The sequence below is a fragment of the Anabrus simplex genome, chromosome 3 (genome assembly GCF_040414725.1).
Source record: "Anabrus simplex isolate iqAnaSimp1 chromosome 3, ASM4041472v1, whole genome shotgun sequence".
Lineage (NCBI taxonomy): Eukaryota > Metazoa > Arthropoda > Insecta > Orthoptera > Tettigoniidae > Anabrus > Anabrus simplex.
Genome location: NC_090267.1, coordinates 360,456,026 through 360,478,998, shown reverse-complemented (window position 1 = coordinate 360,478,998; position 22,973 = coordinate 360,456,026). Strand labels below are relative to the sequence as shown.

The 22,973-nt window shown below is 38.1% G+C and overlaps 1 protein-coding gene across 8 annotated transcripts in view; it reads right to left on the bottom strand.

Annotated features, from left to right (window-relative positions):
- The window catches only part of LOC136866373 (palmitoyltransferase ZDHHC2), a 364,730-nt gene that overhangs the window by 280,052 nt on the left and 61,705 nt on the right, over window positions 1-22,973 (bottom strand). For all 8 annotated transcript variants that reach the window (XM_067143256.2, XM_067143257.2, XM_067143258.2 and 5 more), the window contains exon 2: window positions 13,551-13,577. In XM_067143256.2, the coding sequence (XP_066999357.1) occupies window positions 13,551-13,577 (27 nt within the window). The remainder of the gene's footprint in view (window positions 1-13,550; window positions 13,578-22,973) is intronic.

Genomic DNA, 22,973 nt, shown 5'->3' with positions numbered 1-22,973 from the left:
TATTCTTCCGAAGCCACTGACTGGCCAGTGGTCTTTGTCACAGGTGAAAGCGCGCCAGGCTTTGTTTATTCCTCGTTTACGTACGTATTATCACTCAGTTTATATAGTTGTGCAAAAATATTAAAAAAATGGAAGATATTGGTAATAATCTTACGAGGGAACACATACATGTGTTACACTCGGATTCGGTTGAAATTTGGTAGGAATATTCGTGGGAGGCAGTAGAATGCTAAGGTGAAAACTGCATGTACCCAGCGCAAGTTTAAACGCCAAAATTGAGCAAACAAATAGTCATAAAATTAGAAGTATCACGGGAGTATCGGGGTGTGGCGGAGAGGTAGGGAGGAGCGAAGCATCGGACGTGAACCAACCGGGCTGCGTCGAGCTGCGCCAGCAGCCAGGTAGCGTACAGTTAGCGCGTTTCCCTTAACTTCCCGATCAGATGTGCAAAACGTAAATATGAAAACAGCACATGAAACAAGTGTACAAAGGACGATGTTTGAACAACGATGCCAATAAGGTTTGAAAAATTACAACGAGTAACAAGAACTCAGGCATGCCAAGACGCATATTTTCATTGTTTAGAGTTATCAGAAAACTGTTCACAACAATATGTAATGCAATATAAGTACTTGTTTTGCATTTTACTAGGTTTTCATAAATATTGCGTTAATTTGAATTAGGAAATAAATATCCCGTACTGGAAATTCGTATTGAACATTCCATGTCAAAAAATTCTGTGACACCATATGGCATCACGCTATATTTTATCTTTCCTAAAAATTGATGTGACACCATATGGCGTCACGCATGACCATGGTATGGTGAGATAAAATTTACTTAGTACATCATATAAATACATCCCAAGATTATATAAACAGTCCACAACACGTACAATTGCTTTGGCACCAGCGGAATGCAATTCAAAAACATGCCTGGCACCAGTGGAATAGTGTGCTACAATCGGCTCGGCACTCAACGTGTTAAATATATTTGTAATATTATGGATATTGCGGTTATAGGTAAAAGTTGAAAAAGTTTTTGATTTAGTAATTTGTTTTATTAGGTTCGATTTTGGGCGATGTCTGAATTTGTTGATTATATTTTCTATAAAATTCTTATTGTAGCCATTATGAAATGCGATATTGCGTATGATGTTTAATTCTTTATTAAGGTCCGATTTCGACATAGGAATATTGAATGCTCGGTGTACTAGGCTATTGTAGGTAGCCCGTTTATGATTAGGGGGATGAGTAGAGTCCTGTTGTATTGTCGTAGCAGTATGTGTGGGTTTTCTATAAACTTTATATTTAATGGAAGATGGGAGCCTGGTGATAGCGAGATCTAGAAAATTGATGGTATTGTTGACTTCGGATTCTAGTGTGAATTTAATGTCTGTGTCGATAGTGTTAAGATGTGTTAGAGTGGTAGCTGCGTCTGTAGTACGTTGGTCCATAATAATAAATACATCATCGATGTACCTGGACCAGAGATGTATGTTGTTAAATGTTGCGTTATTGTCTATTTTTGTATGTTCTAAAAATCTAGATATATTTCTGCTAAAATGCCGGAGGCTGGTGAACCCATGGCTAGGCCGTCCTGCTTGTATATTATTTTATCGAATGTGAAGTAGTTGTTATTGATTAAAAGCTTCAAGATAGACATAAAGTCAGCTATCTCAAGTTGACTAAGTTGGCTATGGTTGTGTAGATTTTGAGGGATAATATGAAGGAAGTTTTTCTCGTTTGATACTAGTGTACACATTAGTGACGTCAAACGAGTGTAAAGAGTGATATGGTTGAAGTGTAAAGTCATCTAGTTGTTTAATAAGTTGAAGTGTATTCTTTATAGATTTCTTGGACTGAAAGGTGTAGTGTTTTTTAAGGAATTGTTGAATGAATTGTGCTGCTTTATACAAAGGACTAGGTCTATAGTTTACAATAGGACGTATTGGGACATTAGTCTTATGTATTTTAGGTTGTGCTTTGACAGTGGGATGTCCTGGGTTCATATGGATTAGTTTACTTTCAACAAAAGACACTCATACCATCGTTACGAAGGCAGATAAAGGAAACACCACTGTAATAACGAACCAAACAGAATACGTATCCAAAACTAAAGATTTTTTTCACAGACAGCACTTTTACAATAATTAACAAAGATCCAACACAAGCCATCCAACGGCAGTCAAAACAGACACTTAAAAATACATCCTTTCTCTTAACCGACAGTGAAAAAAGTAAACTTATCCATATGAACCCAGGACTTCCCACTGTCAAAGCACAACCTAAAATACATAAGACTAATGTCCCAATACGTCCTATTGTAAACTATAGACTTAGTCCTTTGTATAAAGCAGCACAATTCATTCAACAATTCCTTAAAAAACACAACACCTTTCAGTCCAAGAAATCTATAAAGAATACACTTCAACTTATTAAACAACTAGATGACATTACACTTCAACCATATCACTCTTTACACTCGTTTGATGTATTTATTATTATGGACCAACGTACTACAGACGCAGCTACCACTCTAACACATCTTAACACTATCGACACAGACATTAAATTCACACTAGAATCCGAAGTCAACAATACCATCAATTTTCTAGATCTCGCTATCACCAGGCTCCCATCTTCCATTAAATATAAAGTTTATAGAAAACCCACACATACTGCTACGACAATACAACAGGACTCTACTCATCCCCCTAATCATAAACGGGCTACCTACAATAGCCTAGTACACCGAGCATTCAATATTCCTATGTCGAAATCGGACCTTAATAAAGAATTAAACATCATACGCAATATCGCATTTCATAATGGCTACAATAAGAATTTTATAGAAAATATAATCAACAAATTCAGACATCGCCCAAAATCGAACCTAATAAAACAAACTACTAAATCAAAAACTTCTTCAACTTTTACCTATAACCGCACTATCCATAATATTACAAATATATTTAAGAAGCAAAATATTAACATTTCCTACAGAACTAATAATAGAAACCTAGACATTCTAAACAACTCTAACTCAATCAACCCTTCCAACCCTTTTGAAAAGTCAGGTGTCTATAGATTTCATTGCAACGACTGTCTCAGTACCTACCTCGGACAGACCGGTAGATCGTTCAAAATTAGACATACAGAACACGTAAATGCAATTAAATACAGAAAATTTTACACGACTATAGACACAAATTTTATGGCACAGACATCATTGAAATAATAAATAAAGGTCCTATACTTGATTTCACTGAACAATTTTACATCTCACTTGATCAGTATCATAATTCAAATTTTAATCTCAATGATTTATCCGACAAACCTACGATTTTATTTGATACGTTTATCAAAATATTGAACAATCTTAAAATACCCAAAAATCGATCTATCTTCAAAACAATCCATAACACGCTTACATATTACCCCTGCCGCCGTCCGCGCCCATCCGATTATAGTCCCGCCTCCACCGCGCCTCCTCTTCCCCTTACTCAGTAACTCCGCCCCTCCTTGCTTCTTTCAGAGGTCCGTCTCTTCACATTCAGCCTGTTAGTTCCACTTCGATATAGCTACCATCAACTTGGCACCTGAGGTGAGTCCTTCATTTCGCTAATATTTCGCGAATTTTAACTCCTTCCAATTCTCATATAACTTTAAATCGTGTTTTATTTCTTATAGGTTCCGACTTGGATCAGGATCTTTCCAAACTATTTATGCATTCACAACTTACAACACAAGATCTTCAAGTACCACCTTAGCAAGAACCTCAATCACTATTTCCTCAATCACAACACACTACCAACCACCACAGAAGCACGCAATAGTGATTACATCCCTTCATATATAGGGTTGGAGTCGGGTAAGCATCCGGCCGTAAAACAGGGCCATATCCAAATATGCAACACAGTTCGCACTCTCGACCCCACATGTGTGGGGAAAAAGCGGTAGGAAAAGAAGCAGCAGAAGAAGAATCAAAAGGCTGTAAGTGCTAATTTAAAGAGTACATGTTAACCAGAAAACAATAACCACAACAAACTTGCTATAATTTTCACCCTAGATTAATTAATTAACTGCCTTTTCAAAGAATAAAATAAACCTGCAAGAGAAGGGACTCAAATTCAATTGCCAGGAACGTCATAACGAAAATAACATAAAACAGATAATCACTGACGTAGAATTTGCTTGTGACAAAATCCCCTTACTGCAACGAGAAATAATAAAAAATGTAGCTACCAACGAAGCCCTGAAAATAAACACACAAGAAAATTCCACCAAACAACCGAATTGTGCCACTCAATACACGGCATTAAAAACAGTTAAGAACAAAATAAAAAACGACAACCTAATCGTCACAAAAACAGATAAAAGGAACACAACAGTCATAATGAAGAAAGATTAGTACATAGAAAAATAATAGAATTCATCAATAACAATGGAATCCAAGACCTACAATGCGACCCAACAAATCAATTTTGAAATGAAATAAAACAAGCTATCAAGGAAACAGACTTCATTCTCACAAAACAAGACAAAGAAAGCCTTATCATCAAAAATCCCAAACTCCCCATACTAAAAGCTCTCCCCAAAATACACAAAAACCCATGTCCCATTAGACCAATATTTTTTTTTATAGATGCCCCAAGTTACAATTTAAGAAAACAGCCCTAGAACTAATTAAAGAACTAAATAATCCAAAAATAGCACAGCATATGTATGATATCCCTTGACATCACCAACATGTACACCAATATACCAATAGATGAATCCATTAAAATTATAAAAAACCTTCTAAAAGAAAACACTTCACTACAGGAAACCAAAGAAATTAACCTTCTTAGAACAAAGGTTTTAAAAAATGGTTTTACATTCAACGACAAAATCTAGTCATTAGTCAATGGCTCACCATTATCAGGTATAGTAGCAAACATTTTTCTAAATAATTTTGAAAACATTTTCTTAACCGGCCAGCATTCTAAAGGAATCTTACACTGGATCAGATACGTGGACGACTTATTATGTATATACTGTCCCCTTCAAAAGTGGTAATATTTTATTAGAAATAAAATGATTTATTTCATCAGTGTGTTGGGACATTATTTTAATCGGCAAGAGGGTGAGATTCCGTATTTCGTGCCAGTACGAGCTAGTCACTTCGCGAACCGGTTTTCCCGACCTACAGAGAGCACGAGGGAGCAGGCTGGAATTCCTGTTATATGGCCTTCAGACACATATGTGCGTACCACGTGACACGGCGAGCAGGCAGATCTCAATCGATCAATAAATGGAAAGTCAAGTGACGTAAAACTGGAGCAGCCAATAAAAGTGACAACCTTCACTGGAATTCAACAAATCCACCAATTAGATGTAATTAAGAGACACACCTATGTATTACGACAGGAAATTAATGGTAATTCCAGAGGAAAATTTGGTAGAGGGTTTTATACTTCTGAACGCTAAATTTGAGCATTACTCTGACTGCAGCAACTGAAGAGACTGGACGTCGTTTGCTTCATCGGAAGACTTTACATTGGAGAAGGCATCGAGGACTATATAAACAGCAATTCAGACACTCGAAAAATTTCACTACGATTAATTTAGGGTTGTTCTAAGATAAGTGTCTTCAGCCAGATTATAAAGCATCGAGAGTGAATCCTGGGCTATTTCTAAGACTTTTTGTTAGTTTCAGCTTTCTACAAGAACTTGGAAGAAGAAAGGTCCTGAGTTCGAGTTTACGGCAAGATGGTTATCCAGCTCCACGAAGAATACTGCAAGTTCCTGTACATCGTCAACGCCTCCATGAGTCACTAAACATGTAAGACATCGGACATGGGCGAGACTTCGTTCGATGGAAGGTGATGTGACCACGTGCTAGGTCATCAGCCGCAATCCAGTTCACACCAGTCACATGAGTATTCTTTAAGAATTCAATTGCTTTCTATCTTTGTAAATATCTGTAAACGTAGCCTTACTTATTCCTTTGGATTTCTATTAGTTTTGCAGTAGTTTGATTTTTCATTCTTCTTTCTTTGGTGAGAGGTAGTTAGAACCCTTGGAATGAGTGTGTGTTTGCTCTATTAGTTAGAAATGAATGTGAGTCATCGAGAGAGACCTTAACTGTCCTAAGAATTTAGAAGACAGGTGAGATAAAAATTAAATGAACCCCGCGTTAATTTTGATTAGTTTTGAAATAATTTGAAAGTTATTTAAAACAAATTAGGACAGTGTTCTAGTGTTTTTCTTCGTGTAGAATTTCATTCTATGATTGTACGACATGTTTATGGGTTCGAATTTATTTAGAGTCATCCGAATAACTTCACACGACAACTTTACGAATGAGATTATGCACGGTCAGGAATATAATAATAATAATAATAATAATGAGTAAAAATAATTAAAGCTAATTACGGGCTAAAATGATTTAATAAGGTCATGAGTTTAATGTTAGTTATTTTTGGAAAGTATTATCGTGTGCTCACTTTATGTAAAGTAAGCCTGGAACATGGCAAATTCTCCGGACGGAGTATCGACGAATTATAGGTATATTTCTGCGCTATGAATTTGAGTATGACTTGCAGATGGGCATTATATTTTGAGTAATAATTTATGCACCCATTAGAGTCAATTTTGGGAAGAGATGTGTCCCTGGACATGATTTCTTCGAGCTTCAGTGCAGAATAATTGAGAGCCACGACATTATGATGAATAAAAATAAATGCCGCAACTCATGTACCGTTAGCGCGTATTCTATTATTTTGACCTGTGTTACAATTATTCTATTCGCTAAATTAGGATGATTTCTGTTTAAAATACTCCTTGAACATCGTTGTATAGTTAATTTCTTTGTATAAGTGATAACCTTAATTCTATCACACTCTGAATTGATACCTGGGATGTGTGTGATAGTGTCATCTGGAGAATGATTTCCCTAATTCGCAGTAAAATCCTAAAATTAATAATAATGGGTTAGTGTTCGTGTAAATAATGTTATAATAACGCCGTGTACCCCTGTGTGAATGTGTGATGTGAGATTTGATCCTATTCTGTGTTTTTTGGAATATTTCATGTACGATTTTGTGAAGGTAATTTTCATTATGTGCGTCAAAGTTTTGACCGACTTGTATTATTTCGCGTGTCCGTAATTGGATCAATTTTGAATCTTTAGAAGATTTTATCGTAATTTAAGGTTGATTAGGGCCTAATTTACTAACTCAAAGTGAATAAGAGAAGGCAACGTCCGTGGACTGATGTCACGAGATTTAATTGTTAGATGTTGTACAGTCACTTTCTGCATAAAATTGAGCAAAAGTTAAGGTGATATAAGTTCAAGTAAAAGTTATTAGAAGAAGTTTATTCAATCAATAATTATATAAACGAAGTAATTGTTGAAAGGAAAGTCTAGGGAAGACTTGCTAATCATAAATTAATGAATTAAATAATTTTCAATAATTTAAATAAGGAGGAGAAAATAGTCATTTTCTTGGAAAATAATTGAAACCCAGGAGGGAAGATTTTAATTTTAATAATTGGATTATCATCATAAGAGAAGGATATTAGATATTATTTTGTTTTCCAATCAATTTTTCAGTAAGTTAATGGTTTCTATATTTATTATTGCAGAAAAGAACAATCATTGAAAATTTATTTGAGCGAGATCCCTCACGAATGAAAGCACGAGGAGAAGATGTTTTTCAAGAATCCAACCCAGATTTTGTTAATTTAATTGTTTTCTTTAAAAGAGTGTTAGTTTAATAAATGTGTAAACCTAACTTAGTCTCCTTTCATTTGTCGCTAGTCCTTCATCTATCCCTGCCTTTAAAATTTTCTGCGCAGCCGATAGCGAACGGTCCACCACTGAGACCCTCGCTCTCCGGCGAGCTGAGCCCGGCATAAAGGGGGCAATACGATAATGACGTCACAAATGCCCACCAGTTATTAAACACACTACCGGTAAATTCTTTCCAGAGGTCGATCAGGTTCACAATGGAACCAGAAACTAACAAGAAAATAAAATATCTAGACATCGCAATCAGTAGCAGTAATGACAAACTATCATACAAAGTATACAAAGTATACATAAAGTCCACTCAGACGTATTCCTATTGACAATGAATCGAACCACCCACAAATACACAAAGTAGTAGGATTGAATACAATGATACACAGAGCTATTTCCATACCAATGAACACAACAGATTTCAACAAAGAGATATAAATAATAGAACAAATCGCGAATGGAAATAACCACACTCCTGCACAGTAGATAAACTATTAAATAAACGTGAGAAAAAGGCCCAGGAAGCCATCACATGACAGAGAAAAATATGTGGTTCTCAACAACGTTAACAAGAACACATACAAAGTAGCTGACATTTTCAAAGACAAGGTCTAAAAGTAGCCTTTAGAACGAACACCACACTGCAGACACATATCAGCAAATGCAACCTAAACAAAAAAGACCCTTTCTGCAAGTCTGCAGTCTGTGAACTTAAGTGCCAAGAACCTAACTGCAATGCCACATATATAGGCCAAACAATAGGTAGTTTCCACACAAGATACAATGAACACGAAAACGTGATCAGATACAATCGGCATTCAGCATTCGGAGAGCACATACAGTGGCGGTCACAATAATAGAGCCACCTCTATTGACAGGATTAAGAACTAGGATATCTATTAGTTTGCAAAATCTCCATGAGTGCCGTGTTGTCAGTCCTTTTTAGACAAGATCAGGGAAGACATCGCTGCTATCTGTAGTCGTGCGAAAAGAAACGTTTGAGCTAGACGTGCGAAAAGAGGCATAAAGGTAAGAATCTTATGGGTCAAAATAAGAGAGCCGTTTTACAGAAGTCCCGTTCAAATTGATGTTTTGCAGTTGTTTTGGGGGCTAGCGATATTATTTGTCAAGAAACCTCCACTCAATATTATTTTGTATGTAAACGGACGTTTGGTTTTGTTTACATTCTTCTAGCTGGGCAGAGCAAAGCATACAAGTGATAATGAGCGTATAGTAATGTTCCGGATGTTCAAAAGTGGGATGTCCATGAATCAAATAGCCAAAGATTTACACGTTTTGCAAAAACGAGTCCAGAACGCCATTAGACTGGCTAAACAAAGCCACAGGTGGAGAACAGGGGGCGGCCTTGTGTAACTAGTCCTTGCATAGACAGACTCATCACTAGGGAAGTAAAGAAAGACCCATTTTTGTCAACACCACGACTGAAAGCCATTTTGTTTAGCGACAAGAATGATGTTCAACCATCAACCTTAACAATTCAAAGACGACCGAGATCCGCAAAATTGAATGGGCGCATTGCGAGATAGAAGCCACATGTTTCAAAAGCTAATGTTCGAAAAAGTTTGGCCTTCGCCCGGAGAAATGAACAAAAACCTAATATAAAATGAACAAAAACCTAATATTTGGTGGAGGAACATCCTTTGGTCCAATGAATCCAAGTATAATAGGTTTGCCTCAGACGGAAAAGTCTATGTGCGCCGCCCACCAAACCAGGAAATTAATCCCAAGTACAATTTAAAAACTGTGAAATACGGTGGCGGAAGTGTTACGGTATGTGGGTGTTTTTCATGGTATGGCATTGGTCCAATACACCGTATCAATGGCATTATGAACGCAGAAATGTACAAAGACATCTTGGCAAATGTGATGCTGCCTTATGCTGAAGAGGAAATGCCGCCAAAATGGAAATTTCAGCACGATAACGATCCAAAGCATACTGCAAGGATCATAAGGCAGTTTTTTCAAGATCACCATATCGAAGTATTAGAGTGGCCACCTCAATCCCCTGACGCATCACCCATTGAGAACTTATGGGAGATCGTAGACAAGAGAATTGACCGCTCAAAAGCTACATCTTTAGATAAACTTTGGGAAGAAATCCAGAGAGCCTGGTATGCGATCAGCAGCGACGAATGCAGGTGTTTAGTTGACTCTATGGGTAAGAGGTGCAGGGCATCCTCAAAAATAAGAGTTACCCCACGAAGTACTAGTACAAACGTGTCTAGTAATAAATTTGCACTTTATTCCAAACCTTTGCCAGGTGGCTCTATTATTTTGACCACCACTGTATATGACAGTTCACCCCATTTCACAGATATCAACACAGATCTAAAAATTTTACACATAAAAAATAAAAGTAGCCTAAATCATTGAATATTAAGGAAGCAATTGAAATTTACATTCCAAAAAAAGCTAAAAAAACAAATCTAAATAATCATGCACATTTTAAAAATGCCTCCCTCATCTCTCTACTTAACAACTGGTTGACATTTACTCTTTAAATTAGTGCTTGACAGCCTTTAGATTATGTTTTATCATTTTAAATATTATCTTAATAGATACTCTCTAATTCAATTCCGTTCTTTGTTTAACCCAAATCATTAACTAGCATTTGTCTATAATACTTAAAATACATTATAACATGAAGGTAAATTACCTTCTCTCCCATCTCCAACAGACAGATGAAAGGATCCACAATGCTCCCCTCGCTCTTCCTCTACTTCCCCTCCCCTCTCTGTAGAACAGTATGCTAGTTTGTAAAACGAAGAAGGAATTAACCTTCTCTCTCCTCTCCAATAGAAAGGATCCACAACGTTCCCCTCGCTCCTCCCCTGCTTCCCCTCCCCACTCCTGAGAATAGTATGCTATGCCTAAAAAGCTTTCCACTTGCCTCTCTATGACCACACTCCTGAAACAGTGTTTGGAAACAATGGACTACACTTCGACACACTATATAAGTACCAAAGTTTTTCATTCAGTTAATACAGTGAAGGCTGAATAATAATACAATCATTATTTGTTAATACTTGTTCATAATATCGCCAAACTTTCTATCAGTGACAAGTTTACACAACATAAACAATACTGTATATATATATATATATGCATGATTTAAGTGATTTGATAGAATATGAGTATGTTCTTGTAGAATGAAACATGTCATTCTTTGTATAATATTGAGCATTTTTATAGGTATGTTATAGTGTTACAATTTATATTGAAATTGTGCGCTTGACAAACGAAAGATTTTATGTTGCATTGAAATACTGTATATTCATTTGAAATATTTTTATTTTCTTCAAGTAAATTTACGGTCTTATCACACTGTTTATTTAAAGAAATTATTTCCAACATGACAGGTGCAATGGATTTTAAGGCGCTATACAAAATATCATGTGTAAATGAAAATGTGGAATGTACCACTCTGTCTTATAATCTGTCTTACAAGTATCTTACAAACAAAACTGCAGACATTTAAACAAAAACTGGAATATAAATTCCTATATCTCCCAACCCAAATATGAAGAGATTGGTAAAATCCCTATTAATGGAGACTTGGAATACTGCTGATTCCAACAAATCAGCACACTTGAAGTGGAAGAGTATGAGCCATTATACATCACACTTCCCTCGCACATAAGTGGAAGCCATGTTGAAATTCCTTAGAACTCAGTACCGGTTAGAAATTATCTACAACTCACTGGTTGTGAATACCTTGGGTTTATGTATAATGAATTAAAAACATCAGAACACACTAAATGAAAAGTTAGTTAAAAAGTTTTTTTTAAAGCATGATGAAAGTTAAAAACTGTGAAATGTTGATCGTTAAAACAGTCTTGAGTTGGAGGTCTTTCTGTTTAAATGTTTTTGTTGTCCCTAGGTGTGGTTCAACTAGTATCTGTATACTGTTGGCTTACGACATGGGCTGATATATATAAGCATTAGCCAAGTTGAACCGGCTAACTGGACTCCGTAGTCAGAGAACACGAGTGATACAAGCGGGCCACGTAACACTAAAATTATAGTATTTACTAGGAGGATTAAAATAGTTTTGTACAATTTTGTAAGAAGTTCAACCGTCAATATGGATTTAACATGAGATTCATAGTCCATAAAGGTATATTCATGGAACTGAACTTACAGCGCGCTTCCTGGTAGGAAAGACCAACCAGGTACTTGATCTCCTGGATCTTCTTCTCACTCATATGTTGGACAGTTCTGATCTCAAGGAGTGTGAAGACCAGAACAGTTAGTGCACCTGTATGGAGTTGTGCACTTTTCTGTGCCATGAGCTGCTCTTCCACATGTACCAGACAGACCAATTCGAAAAAGATTCCGTATGTCCGAATCTCTAGCACTGATAGCATCGCACAGAAGGCGGAATATACGGCCTCACAATCGCAACGATAAGTTGTTACCTTAACTTTTCTGGTAACACTGACAACTTGAAAGGGACAATGAAGGCTCCAGTAACAACATCTTTACCGTTGACTTCGCGCGTATGTGTCATGCCACGGTTCTTCATGTCTTCCATCAACTCATTGTGAGTATTCAAAATAAGGCCGCGATGGAAGATGACTCCACGAACCAGATTCAAGGATTGTGCTCCTCCACTTTGACGAGGATTTCACCAAAGTTGTCGCACTTAAGTAACTGATCGGCCTGCAGTGTTGTACGAGTCTTCAAAAGCAAACTACCGATGCGCATTATCTTGAGATCCTCAAGTTTGCCGTAGACACCTTCAATGTGTCTACTAAAAAGGATCGATTTTACCAGCTTAAAATCATGCCCATCGGTTCTGGTAGCAACCAGAAACCTGGGGAAGCTGGATCTCATTCCTGCACACTGTACATATTCTCAGGGGATTGAACCCCTCAAGGAATCAAAAGTTAAAGACCTCGTTGGGGGACCACCTTGGGCAAGTCGATACATTTTGAAGACATGCCCAAAATCATCCTCCCCGAATGCCACCCACTCCGATCAGGGGCCTATGTAGCCGAACCAAGCAGCCAAGGCAATACCCACTTGGTCGAAGTCGGTACTGCCCGGGGACCAATGTTGGACAATGCCTAATACAGAATGACCGAGGCAATGGGCACTAGGATTCCCTTCCTCCAATCACCCGCAATAGCATGTACCCCCTAGCGTGTACAGAGTAATAAATATAGAGAAAAAAATAAAAACAGTTAATAATAATATGTCCTAACATTCTGCTGTGCGGGGACCTGTGTTGTCAGGTGGGTATTACTGCACGGGTACAAGGCGCTCCCACCTGCACACTTCCTGGGGAGGTCACAAGCGAGCTTTCGAGTGTAATCGCACATGTAAGAGGTTCTTCTCCGAGCGGCATGCACATCAAGAATTTTGAATCGGTCTACAACTAACCCTAAAAAATATATATATATTAAAGAGGGGACTGATGGCCACATGACCCTTTTAGTCGCCTTCTACGATAGGCAGGGATTACCTGAGAATGTATTCAGCCCCTCTCATCCAAAGGGGGTCCAACAGAGGATACTAAACCGCGAATCATAACTGCGCCTAGGTCGCCTCTTTTAGTCGCCTCTTAACACGCAGTGGATACCGTGGGTGTATTTTTCATCTGCATCCCCCACCCACAGGGGGTATGATCATCTTGAAAATATGATCCAACCTAGTGTCATCATCAATGCATGTAACCTGTATCTCAAACAATACAACTGAATTTAACTACTACCTGATATTTCAGCTTATCCACTTACCTTTTTCTATTTTATTTGTGACTGTCACTGCAATAAAAAAGAAGAGACATACAGTTAGATAAATTTTAAAATGAGCAAATTATGATTGTAACATCATAAAATTTAATTATAACACTAAATTTTTACTGCATCTACTTCATTCTTAGTATGAGCTGCAGATGCTTGAAAAAGTAGAAGAAAAGATTGTAGAAATGTACTCCAATATCATATAGTGATTCCCTTCATGGGTAAGGCTGGTGATGGCGCAGGCCCCTCATATGAAGCGCCAACTTTACCACATCTTTTGACATACAAGGGCCTAAGATATCTGAAGCCTCTCACATGAAAGTATAACTCAGCCACAATCAGGAACTAAGAATGAAACATTCTATACATATAGCATTACAACACTGAAAATTACCAAAGACAGTCTTTGGATAACACAGCCTGAAAAAGAAACAAACAAGCAAACAAATACGTATTGACGGTGCGCAGACAACATCTCGTATCGCACATTACACTTCCAATCTATTATCCACCTTAAGAATAGTCACGCCTCCCAAACACACATAGATATGCAGTCCATCAGAACAACGTTCACTGTGTTAAGTTTTCTGTGCTAACGTGTAAAGGAAAATGAACCTTAAATGCATTATACAATAGGAGTGCATAAATTCTTCATGAAAATATACATTCCTACACTACGGTACAATAAGGTTCATTTTCCTTTTACACAGTGGCAAAGGAAAATTGATGCAGCGAACACTGTTATGATGGACTGCATATCCGCGTGTGGCTGGGAGGCGTGAGAAGTCTTGAAGGAAATAATGGATAGGGAGAGCAATGCAGGATACAAGGTATCGCTCGCACACCGTCGATATATAGATATATTCGAAAATTAATTTCAATTTCAACTTACATAAAGCTGAAAAACAATGTAATACTTTGTCTGGTGTTTAACTTTTCATCTGCAAGAAAGTGAAAATAACTACCGTACTAAATTGGCAGCCATCTCCCTGTTCATAATTCCATTTTCTCTTTCTAGCATATTTCAATCAGCACAAACATCTGAATGTCTCTGTTATTTGCAAGAAGTTACAACCTTACACAATCTTCCCACAAGGTAGCAGATAACACTAGAATGGCTGAGAATCTTACATTCCTAGAACAGCGGTAAGAAATGATTGAAAACGTTCAAATTAGAACTCGGTAAGAGATGTATTTTCTTCTACTGTGTTTCCACAAATTTATTTTACACACGAAGACCTGAATTTCGTGTTTGGACCTTTTATATTACTGATGGACACATGAATAATCACAAACAGCCGCATTAAGTTTCTCGAAGGAGTTTTCATAAAATTAACCAATTGAACTCCTTTTGTTAATTAGTCATCAATATTGCAACAATTATACATTTTCATAAATACTGTAAGAAAATTAAACAACCTAAACACATTTTGCACACACAAATTCTACTTTTCATGCATATTTTCTGCATACAGTTTTGAAGCACTGCAGGCATTGCTAGACTTGCTGTCTTTACACAGACCAACTTGGCACTTCTTCCGCTTTTTAGATGGTCAAGGTCCCACAACCTATACTTATTGTTGTTGTTGCTGCTGTTGTCCTCATTCTGACTTGTAGAAAGTTACAGTTTCTGGCTTCTTCTTTTGTTCTGTGCTCATTATTACCTGAGCATGCCATGTGCTAAGAATAAAAATGTTCTTGTTCTTCTTCCCTTGGCACACTATCAAGGTGCACTGTGTGATCCCAGTCTGTCGCAAGATGGTTGTAGAGGGATTTCAAAATTAATAGGCTTGACTGTTCCCACCAACGATCTTCTTGTCTTCGAGCTTCTTAGCAAAATGGAGGGATGTGAAGAAGCTGTCTGTCACCATGTTTCTCCCTTGGTGAAGCAGACGTACTCTCCCATTGGCTGCTCATCCGGACGCGAGTCGACCTTACCAAAGTATGGAATGGCATTGCGGATGTATTTGTGGCCACACCTGCAGCAATCCAGAATTTGAATTTATACGTGTCCGGCTTGTTTGTCATAAACTGGGTAAATCTGTACCTGGTTTTGCTGTGAAGTTTCACTTAGGCGGTAACAGTGAAGGCAATTTTCTACAAATTTGCCTCAGATTTCAGAGACAAAAGCAAACCTGTTAGCTGGCAGGCACCCAGCTCAGGATGAATGAATCTGAGAAGATCTCAAAATCTATCTCTTGACATTGTGTCCTTTATGACTTGCTGTCCAAGAAAACGTGACCGTAAATCATCCATAGTCACACCTTTCGAACACAGAACATCCTGGGCAAACATGATGGCAATCATAGCCTCCAACTTCTTGAGTGGCACGGTACAGTCCATTTTCTTAAGTTCTTTCTGAACAACTGATTCTGTGTGTCGTTTTATTATTAGACAAAGCATTGATTATTCAAAGAAGAGAAGAAAGGCAATAATGACAGAGTCATCAACTCTGTGGTAAGCATATGCTGTGGGATCTCCCCACTCTTTCAGGACGTTCACTGCAGCCCAGCCTTCCAGATGAAGACTTCGAATCCAAGTCCTCCCACTTGGTTCATTCTCGAGTGATCATCCTCACTGTTGAAACACCTAACTGAGATTGAAACATTTGAGGTGAGTTCGTAGGCAGGTTAGATTAGCACTTTCAACTTCTCCTGCTGATAATTAATCCTCTGTCTCATTATGATCTTCGCCCTCACTAGTCTCACTTGTCTCTAGCAAAATACTGTCATCTGAAATGGATAGTTCACTTTCACATTCAACATCTGAATGTTCTAGCATACGAGACACCTCGTCATTAGAAAGACAATCGTAACACAACATGTCTATAAGAAGAACACTTTCTAAATGATGGGATAAATACAATAATCCCACTAACTGGAACATTAATTTGACAGTAAGAGCTCCACAATACTAATAATCCAGGCTGGGTACATACTGTTGTCTGATGATGCAAACTGCTGTGGTTGGTAATAGGGAATTGTACAGGTGTCAAAGTGACCCTTTCCGCTGTCCAGGGTATGTCATATCAAAAATCTATAAAAATGTAAATATTTTGCTGGGTGCGGTACATCACCGTAAACAGGACAAAAAACAATGAAAAGTTGAGATATTTGAAGAGGAATGATATAAGAGTGCGCACATTATTAAAGAAAAATTGAAGGTGGGTGTCAATTTGATCCCTTCCGCCGTTCTAGTGTTAAACATACCAATCATATTTCAATCCCTCTGTCTTGCAACACAGTTATCACAAAGAGGGATTTGTAATGCACTACTGTCAAAGTTAGTAGAAGTTCAACTTCCCTTCGTATTTCTTTCATAAACCCCATCAAAGTCCACACTGTTATAGGTATGATACTTGTAAATACTTCCTGACCTTTTTCATAATTATATTCAACATTCCATGTGGATTAAGCACTGTTTTATGGCTGGATGCTTTTCCAAATGTCAACACTAGGTGGAAGGATGTACTTACTTACTATTGTGGGGTTTCAGTGGGGGAAAGTAGTGTGATGTGTTGCAAAGTATGTTGACTACTCAGCCCGAAGGCTTGTTGGATCCTCACCAGATTCACCATCAGGTATCATAGGTAGCTTAGGCATCAGTGAAGAGGTGTACTAGAAAAATGAGGTAGCTTTCCATTGCCTTCCTCAACAAACCACAAGGCGCCATTACACATAAGTCCATCCAGCCCACCGAAATGCACACTTCAACTGACCCTACAAGCAACACTTCCACACCATTTATAACAGGGACTGACTGCATAACTAATGATATTACTAGTAATACTCAAAACTCAGTGACTTTCATATCGTCAAAGCCAAGAATGAGACTGGGACAGACAGAAAAAGGAAAGCAAACAAACTTGATCTAGCCCATACCATGAGAGACAGTGATCTCAGCACACTGTATCTCACTAGAAACAAATATGAGCAGAATATGTGAATGAAGATGAGTGTATTAAGACAAACACAAACACCCACACCCAGAGCCAGGAGACCTAATTAGATGCAGAAATAGCTGGTCTGGTCAGGAACAAACCTGAGGCCCACTGAATTGTAATGATAATTCAGCCAAGGAGCTGGACTAAATCAGTTTACCAATGCTAAAGGTAAATTAGGTTTCATTTGCAATACTGTATTTATAGGAAAATTAATTAATATAAATGTTCATTCCTCAACTCTAATAGAAAAATCCTTCAACATTTTATCCAAAAAACAAGGTATTATTGACATTTTCATGATTTATTTCCCCGAAACCTTCCATGCCAATATTTACGACAAAAGTGGCAGTTGATGTTGGCACATAAAATAAACTGCATCTTTCGTTTCTTTAACTCCAAGTTAATAACATAAGGTTTCAGTCATAACTAAGAACACACTGAGTTATATGACAACTGTGAAATCACTATAGCGACAAACTTTTTCTGTAGGGTGTTCAATGTATTAGCTTTCATTTAATATAGCATAGTTTCTGTATGAATACGAAAGTTATCATGTTGAATGAGTGATGTATACAGTTGAACAGCATGTGTTTACTGCGTTGTGCTATGCAAAGGATTTTTCTGTTCGAGAGTGCTGGTTATTTGCAAATGTCCTGGCTTCCTTCCTCCCCACAGGAATACGATACATAATTTAGCGAAGAAGTTCCAAACCACCGGGTCCATTCTTAGCAAGAAAACATGCAGGAGAGAAAATATCTGATAATGATGATGTTGCTTGTTGTTTTAAGGGGCCTAACATCGAAGGTCATCGGCCCGAGAAAATATTTTACCAGAGGTAAAGTTTGATGAAATAGGAGCTATCTTGGAAAGAACCCCAACAAAACCACTCGAGTCACACCGTAAAAGCTAATGTGCCATTATCTTCAGCCCACAAAGCAACAAAAACTGTTAAAAGCTAAACCGTACAAACTAACCGCTGCCCAACATTAAGAGGAGCTGACAATTTTGCTAGGGTTCGGTATTGCAACTGGTTGCTTCAGTCAGTTCACGATGGGTATGTTGACCCAGAAATATTATTTTTAGTGCACTTAAATGGTTACATAATTAGTCAAAACAATCTCTACAGAAGTGCAGAAAATCCACGTCAGCTGCATGTCCATCCACTTCACACAATGTAAAGATAGGACTTTGGTACGCAATAAGTGCTTGCAGAATTACAGGACCTGTATTTTCCCACAAAACAATAAATGCTGAGGAGAACCATGTTCCTCGGACATATCGACTGACCTGGGAAGACTGATCAATCAGACATCAAGATATTTTGAGATCAGGAAAACTACAGTGCACTGGTACCAGGAGGTGAAGAGGGACCTGGAAGAAATGGGAATACAAAGAATGGAAATCAGCAACAGGGATGCATACAAGTCGAGGATCAAGGCCACAAAAAGGTTTCAAGAAAAAGTTAGAACCCGTACCCAAGTGCCATAAACAGAAGAAAGGAGGAGATTGCAGAGTGAAAAGATGAAGGAATACTGGACGAGGATTAACACGTTGAGTGCCGAGCCGATTGTAGCACACTATTCCACTGGTGCCAGGCATGTTTTTGATTGCATTCCGCTGGTGCCAAAGCAATTGTACACGTTGTAATCTGTTTATATAATCTTGGGATGTATTTATATGATGTACTAAGTTAATTTTATCTCACCATACCATGCTCATGTGTGACGCCATATGGTGTCACATCAATTTTTAGGAAAGATAAAATATAGTGTGACGTCATATGGCGTCACAGAATTTTTTGTCATGGAATGTGCAATACGAATTTCAAATACGGGATATTTATTTGCTAATTCAAATTAACGCAATATTTATGAAAACCTAGTAAAATGCAAAACAAGTACTTATATTACATTACATATTGTTGTGAACAGTTTTCTGATAACTCTAAACATTGAAAATATGTGTCTCGGCATGCCCGAGTTCTTGTTACTCGTAATTTTTCAAACCTTATTGGCATCGTTGTTCTAACATCGTCCATTGTACACTTGTTTCATGTGCTATTTTCATATTTACGTTTTGCACATCTGATCGGGAAGTTAAGGGGAACGCGCTAACTATACGCTACCTGGCTGCTAGCGCAGCACGACGCAGCCCAGTTGGTTCACGTCCGCTGCTCCGTTCCTCCCTACCTCTCCGCCATACCCCGATACTCCCGCGGCACTTCTAATTTTATGACTATTTATTTGTTCAATTTTGGCGTTTAAACTTGCGCTGGGTACATGCAGTTTTCACCTTAGCATTCTACTGCCTCCCACGAATATTCCTACCAAATTACAACCGAATCCGAGTGTAACACATGTACAGCGTCGAAACTAGTTCCAAGTGTAAATATATGTTGTAAATAAACTATAACATTTATTTGTATTGAAAAGGTGGACCCTTTTAAGTTTCCTATCTTCCATTCTCAGTTCAATACGGACAAAAATGAAATTCTTAGATTTAAATGTATGTGTTCCCTCGTAAGATTATTACCAATATCTTCCATTTTTTATATTTTTGCACAACTATATAAAGTGAGTGATAATACGTATGTAAACGAGGAATAAACAATGCCTGGCGCGCTTTCACCTGTGACAATGACCACTGGCCAGTCAGTGGCTTCGGAAGAATACTATGGCGCCACATGGTGGCATAGAGTAAAAATACATAGGTGGAATAGAACCTGAAGTTCGCCCTTTCACGTAGTACCAATTTTACGCGCATAGATGTCACAGCTGATTATCTATGGTGGATCGCCTGAAACTCAACTGTGCCGCCATATGGCGTCACGCTAACTCTGATTTCAAGAACGGTGTGCCGCCATATGGCGTCACGCCATCTCAAATTTGAAGACCACCGTGACACCATATGGCGGCATGTTGCACCCAACGTGTTAAAGCCCAGAAACAGGTCAGGTTGAATTCAAAGTAATGTAGTGCATAGTCGGCCTCAGCAAAATAATAATAAGAAGAAATACTGAACAACATATAAACGTCATTCTCAGGTCATTCTTAGAAGAGATGACAGAAGAAGAAAAAAATAATGGTTACTTCATGCAAGATAATGCAGCGGCACATACTGCTAATCGGTCTATAGAAATAACACGGGAAGTTTTCGAAAATAGTGTGATTAATTATCGCCAATACATCTCCCGATTAAATCCCTGTATCCAGTATTCGGGAGATAGTAGGTTCGAACCCCACTGTCGGCAGCCCTGAAAATGGTTTTCCGTGGTTTTCCATTTTCACACCAGGCAAATGCTGGGGCTGTACCTTAATTAAGGCCACGGCCGCTTCCTTTCCACTCCTAGCCCTTTCCTGTCCCATCGTCGCCCTAAGACCTATCTGTGTCGGTGCGACATAAAGCAACTAGCAAAAAAAAAAAAAAAAATTCCCTGTTATTATTACCTGTGGGGGATGTTGAAGGGAAAAGTGTATGTTAACAACCTTCATACAAGAGATCATTGCATAAGTTATTTTGAACATCGCAGGGGCTGAGATTAGCCGAATGTCTGCAAACCTATTTACGAGATGCCACAAGTGTTTGTTTGACAGCTGAGGGACAACATCTTGAACATCACATGCAATGCCTGTAGGTTTTAGACTAATAATTTCAGTAGAAATAGTGTTCTATACGTGTGCTTGTGCTAGTCTGAATTTTATGTCCTCCTTACTTATACCATCATTAGTTATTTTACTACCCAAGTAACAATATTCATCTACTTCCTTTAGGACCTCATTTTTTAATCTACTATTTCCTGCATCACCTGCCTTCGTTTGACTGCACTCCATTACTTTTGTTTTGGACTTATTTATTTTCATCTTGTACTCCTTACCTTAGCAATTTCTAGATATCTTCTGCAGTCTCAAATAAAATAACAATATCATCAGCAAATCCCAGGGTTTTGATTTCCTCTCCTTGGATTGTGATTCCCTTCCAAAATTCCTCTCTGATTTCCTTTAGTGCCTGTTCTATACAAACACTGAAAAGGAGGTGAGACAAACTGCACCTTGCCTCACTCCTTTCTGGATTGCTGCCTCTTTTTCAAGGCCCTCGATTCTTATCACTACAGACTGATTTTTATACCGGCTGTAGATCATTCTTCATTCTCGGTACCTGATCCCGATCACCCTCAGAATCTCAAATAGTTTGGTCCAATCAATATTATCAAATGCCCTTTCAAGATCTACGAACGCCATGTATGTGGGCTTGTCCTTCTTAATTAGATCCTCTAAGATTAGATGTGAAGTCAAGATTGCTTCACGTGTTCCAACATTTCTTCTAAAGCCAAATTGATCTTTTCCCAACTCAGTTTCAACCTGTCTTTCCATTCTTCTGTAAATAACATGTGTTAAAATTTTGCAGACATGAGATATTAAACTACAGTAATGGTGTGGTAGTTTTCACACTTGTCTACACCAGCTTTCTTGGGAATAGGTATAACAACATTCTGCCAAAAATCTGATGGCATTTCCCCAGTCTTACACATCTTACACACTAAATGGAATAATCTCGCCATGCTGGTTTCTCCTAAGGCAGTCAATAATTCACAGCGAATGTCATCGATTCAAGGTGCCTTCTTCCTATTTAGGTCTCTCAAAGCTCTGTCAAATTCTGACCTCAAAATTTGGTCTATTTCACCAGCATCAACAGCCTATTCTTGTTCCAGAACAATATCATCTATGTCTTTACCTTGATACAACTTTAGGATATGTTCCTGCCATCTTTCTGCCTTGTCTTCTTTCCCTAGAAATGGTTTTCATCTGAGCTCTCAATATTCATACAAAATGTTTTCCTTTCTCCAAACGTTTCCTTGATTTTCCAGCATGCAGCATCTACTTTTCCTAGGACCATACAACCTTCAACATCCTTGCACTTCTCCTTCACCCATTCTTCCTTAGCTGTTCTGCACTTTCTATCCAGTTCATTCTTTAATCACCTGTATTCCTTTCTACCCTCTTCATTTTTTGCTTTCTAGTACTTTCATCGTTCATCAATCAAGTCAAGTATCTCCTGAGTTATCCATTAATTCTTAGTTGATCTTTCCTTTCTTCAACAGCACAACTGACCTTGTTCTTCACGACTGTCCATTCTTCCTCTACTGTGTTTCTTTAAGCCTTTTCATTTAGACCTTGTGCAACATGTTCCTTGTAAGAGTCCCTCACACTCTCTTTTCTTTCAGCTTGTCTAGGTCCCATCTCCTTACCTTCCTACCTTTCTTGAATTTCTTCAACATCAAACGGCATTTCATGGCCAACAAGTTGTGGTCAGAGTCCACGTCTGCTCCTGGGAAAGTTTTGCAGTCCAACACCTGGTTTCTGAATCTCTGCCTAATCATAATGAAGTCTATTTGATACCTTCCAGTATCTTCAGGTCTTGTCCACCTATACAGCCGTCATTTGTGGTGTTTGAACGAAGTATTAGCAAGGACTAAA